We start from the raw sequence: 4497 nt of genomic DNA, 5'->3' as shown, positions 1-4497 counted from the left end.
TATTGCTTGCAATGCACATCTATGCTCTGTAATTTTATTCTTTCCAAGTCCTGTTTTAGGTTTTTGACTGGTCTGTGCATTTCAAAATTTTATTTCTCTCTTACTTTAAAATGTAATTCTTTGAATAGTGAGTGAGTTCTAAAATACCTAACCTGTCCTGGCTGGAGTAATTAGCCCAAGGATAACTTTTAAAAAATATATTATATCTAGGCATTTTGTTTCTACTGGTGACGCACAGCTGCAAATTACCTCAATATCGGTGTACATATCAAAATTCATTGTGCAGATGGATGGAAATAATAACAGGAAAAATTGATTTTGTAGCCTTTTATTTTATTTAAAGTAAATGTTGTAATGTGGTTTTACACCACCGTGGCTTCAGCTCTGGTGACTCCAGTTTCAAGCTTAACAGAGTGAAAGTCACCTCTGCTGCTTGCTTTAAATTTAGAGTCTCTAGGAACACATAAAGACCAAAGGTAGTGACCACACATACATTCATCAGTACAAGGCCTCATCTACTCTATAAGTTTCATTAAAGTTACAATTAAAGTTACAATTAACCAAGCATATATAGAAAGTCTATACAGACCTATGCACCAGTTACAATATAGTTCTATTCCCATCCTTAACAATAGTGTTAGGGTCTGCACTTAGGATGGAAGAATCCAATGCACCGCTACAGACTAGGGACCGAATGGCTAGGCAGCAGTTCTGCGGAAAAGGACCTAGGGGTGACAGTGGACGAGAAGCTGGATATGAGTCAGCAGTGTGCCCTTGTTGCCAAGAAGGCCAATGGCATTTTGGGATGTATAAGTAGGGGCATAGCGAGCAGATCGAGGGATGTGATCATTCCCCTCTATTCAACATTGGTGAGGCCTCATCTGGAGAACTGTGTCCAGTTTTGGGCCCCACACTACAAGAAGGATGTGGATAAATTGGAGAGAGTCCAGCGAATGGCAACAAAAATGATTAGGGGTCTAGAACACATGAGTTATGAGGAGAGGCTGAGGGAGCTGGGATTGTTTAGCCTGCAGAAGAGAAGAATGAGGGGTGATTTGATAGCTGCTTTCAACTACCTAAAAGGGGGTTCCAAAGAGGATGGCTCTAGACTGTTCTCAATGGTAGCAGATGACAGAACGAGGAGTAATGGTTTCAAGTTGCAGTGGGGGAGGTTTAGATTGGATATTAGGAAAAACTTTTTCATGAGGAGGGTGGTGAAACACTGGAACGCGTTACCTAGGGAGGTGGTAGAATCTCCTTCCTTAGAGGTTTTTAAGGTCAGGCTTGACAAAGCCCTGGCTGGGATGATTTAACTGGGAATTGGTCCTGCTTCGAGCAGGGGGTTGGACTAGATGACCTTCAGGGGTCCCTTCCAACCCTGATATTCTATGATTCTATGATTCTATGATGGGTCTCTCATATTTCGATCATCAGTAGAGGGATGGTTCCTGCTGGAGTCTTCCATCGGGAGCTCAGATTTCCCACTCTACGCATTCCCTTTTTATAATGGGATTCTGCCTATACCTACATTCTGTGCATGTCCATAAAATTGTCCACCCTTTTTTCTCTCATTGGTCTGCATCCCCTGGAAACTTAAGGGACCACAATTTTCTATAGGATGGGTAAGTTCCCATTCTTCTCATTATCATTGATGCACAACCTGTATCCTGTGATTAAGACATATGTCTGAGACAGGCGTGTTTTTACGGCATTTTTATGATATAATATTAATCTTCTGGGTAATTTTGTGCAATATTATCACTTAGTTCTTCTTTTCCCATTATCTTAGGGCATCAGGTTATTTCCTAGTCACTTATGCCATCATGTCTTGTCTCCAATACCTACAATAGCTAAAGTCTTGCAAGCCTCAACCTACAGTTTCTTGCGTTCCAGCTTGTCTTACTCACGTCTAGTACTTGGTTCCTCTAAATACTGATCAGTCTTGCACTTCTATAATCCCACAATTTAACCTCAATTAATATACAGCGAAAATATATGATATAATTTATTTATAATTAATGAATTTATTAATTTATAACATCACATCAAAAATGAATAATGAACTAAAATCATTGGCTACAATTTAGACCCTATCATTCTATATGTATAGTTGGGATGATGTTTTCCAGTATGTATACTTTATCCACATCACCTTGGAGCATCCTTTGGGATTGGTCAGAGCCTTCTAGGGTGTCTAGGGGCCACCTCCTGAAACTTCTGACTTCTCCTCCAGCTGCAGTCTGTTTCTCTGCTGCAGCCATAACCCTGCAACCATAGATTCCCTCTCTCTTGCCTCAGTTCCTTCTGGCTCATCCAGTCTCTGTGTTTTAAAGGGCTGGATGAACCCCTCCTCTCTCTGTTCCCCCTTCTGGGGAGGTTTTGTTCCTTCCACGCCTGCCCCTCTGCAGAGAAACTGAAGAAAACTAAATTTAGAATGCAATTATTCCCTTCTTCTATCCCTATAAGATCTCGCTAGGGCTGATAGTCTTTAATGACCAACCTAGTTATAAACAGATGCCTCCACCCCTGCCTGTTGTCTCTTAATACAAGGTGTGTGAGTAAAGAGTACAGGAAATCCCAAAGATATAAAAATACACATGGTTCCTGTAACAAATGGTGAATAATTAATAGGGTTTCCATCCATCTAGGTTTTATCCGGACACTCTGTTTTTTGGCTTCTGTGTCTGGGTTCCATACAGGGTTGTCAGGTACCTGGTTTTGAACTAGAAAGTCTGGCCAAGAAGAGGATCGGACTGTGACTGGTTCCTGCAGGGCAGGAGGAGGTGTTGGGTCATTAACCCATGCCTGGCCCTGCTCAGCTGGGGCCACATCATACCAACAGGCAGGCCCCTTGTCAGGCTTCAGCAGCTCCCAGCACAGCCCCAGAGTAGACAGAGCCCAGCTGAGGCAGGGACAGAGGTGGAGAAGATTTAGTGAGGGAGAGAGGGCAGTAGAGAAGCCAGGGACCAGGGCAGATGGGGTAGGGATAGAGCCTTGGGGAATAGGTAGGGCAGGGGGCAGGATTTCAGGGTCCAATCGTTGCCACCTTTCTAACCGTGAAGAGTTAATGAGTTGTACACAGATCGATTCCCCAGTTTGTCACGCTGACACAGCACAGTAAGGCCAAGAAAAGATTTAATATCTCTTTCACTGCCCAGTAAGTGATTCAAGGAATGTGGCCCAACACCATGTCACCAGCACGGAGCTCGGTCTGAGAACCAGAGCACCAGGGGAAAACGTTAGTCTCCTTAAGAGTAATGAATCGGAGCAGCCTGTCCCGCATCTGTTTGGTCCTCACTCCATAGATGATGGGGTTTAGCATGGGGGGCACCAGTAGGCTCATGTTGCCAATAAGAACATGGAAATGCAGGGGCACATTCTGTCCAAAACGGTTTGTGAGGGAGGAGAAGAGACCTGGGATGTAAAAGGTTAAGATGGCACTGAGGTGGGAGATGCAGGTTCCAAAAGTCTTGATCCGGGCGTCCTTTGTGGGGAGGCAGAAGATGGCCCTGAGAATTACGGTATAGGACACAGCAATAAAAATCCCATCCAGACCCATTACACAGAGTAGCACAAAGAGGCCATAGTAACTACTGATGCGGGTGTCGGCACAGGCCAGTTTCACCACGAATATATGTGCGCAGAATGTCTGGGGGATGATGTTGGTTCTGCAATACGGCCACTGTCTTACCAGGAAGGGATAGGGCAGTGCAAGAATGGCACTGCGCAGCACCACAGCCAGGCCCATCTTGGCCACCATGGGGTTTGTCAGGATGGTGGAATGTCTCAGGGGATGGCAGATGGCCACGTAGCGATCCAAACCCATGGTCACAAAGATCCCAGACTCCATCCCTGTGAAGGAGTGAATGAAGTACAGCTGGGTGAGGCAGGCACTGAAATCGATCTCCCTGGAATTGAACCAGAAGATGCTCAGCGTTTTGGGGAGGATGGACGTAGACAGGACCAGGTCGGTGACAGCCAGCATGCAGAGGAAATAGTACATGGGCACATGGAGGCTTGGTTCACTCTTTACCATGAACAGGATGGTGAAATTCCCCAAGACGGCTATGATGTACATGGTGCAGAAGGGGATGGAGATCCAGCCATGGATTGCCTCCAGGCCAGGAATGCCCAGCAGGATGAAGGTGGAGGGGTTGGTGAATTCGGTTGTGTTGGAATCTGACATAGAGTAGGGGTGAAGTTGTCCAACTCTGAGGCAGAATGGTGCGTCCTGCACGTACTGTATGTTCTCCTGACTTCCTGTATGTGCCCAGGGTCAAGGGTGTTGGTCGCAGTACAAATGCCTGGATGGAGAGACAATGCACTACTGTGGGCTGTTCTCATGGGGGACCAGATTGGTCAATCTTCACACACTGAAAAATGACATTTTCATTATTCATAGAAATTAATTATGAACAACTGACACTACTAATGCTAATTTCATATTTTATGGCATGTGTCAATAATTGCTGCCTATCTTGGTGTGGTAAAGCTTAA

General features: G+C 45.0%; 1 protein-coding gene across 1 annotated transcript; it reads right to left on the bottom strand.

The window, feature by feature from the left end:
* Positions 1 to 3166: 3166 nt before the first annotated feature.
* Positions 3167 to 4231, bottom strand: LOC140898351 (olfactory receptor 52E4-like). Its single transcript, XM_073312061.1, has one exon. It carries the CDS (start codon positions 4184 to 4186, stop codon positions 3167 to 3169), a length of 1020 nt encoding a protein of 339 aa, XP_073168162.1. The 5' UTR covers positions 4187 to 4231.
* Between the last annotated feature and the right edge of the window lie 266 nt (positions 4232 to 4497).

This window comes from Lepidochelys kempii, chromosome 1 (genome assembly GCF_965140265.1).
Source record: "Lepidochelys kempii isolate rLepKem1 chromosome 1, rLepKem1.hap2, whole genome shotgun sequence".
Lineage (NCBI taxonomy): Eukaryota > Metazoa > Chordata > Testudines > Cheloniidae > Lepidochelys > Lepidochelys kempii.
Note: the sequence above shows the minus strand (reverse complement) of the source record. Positions and strands in the feature narration are given on the sequence as shown.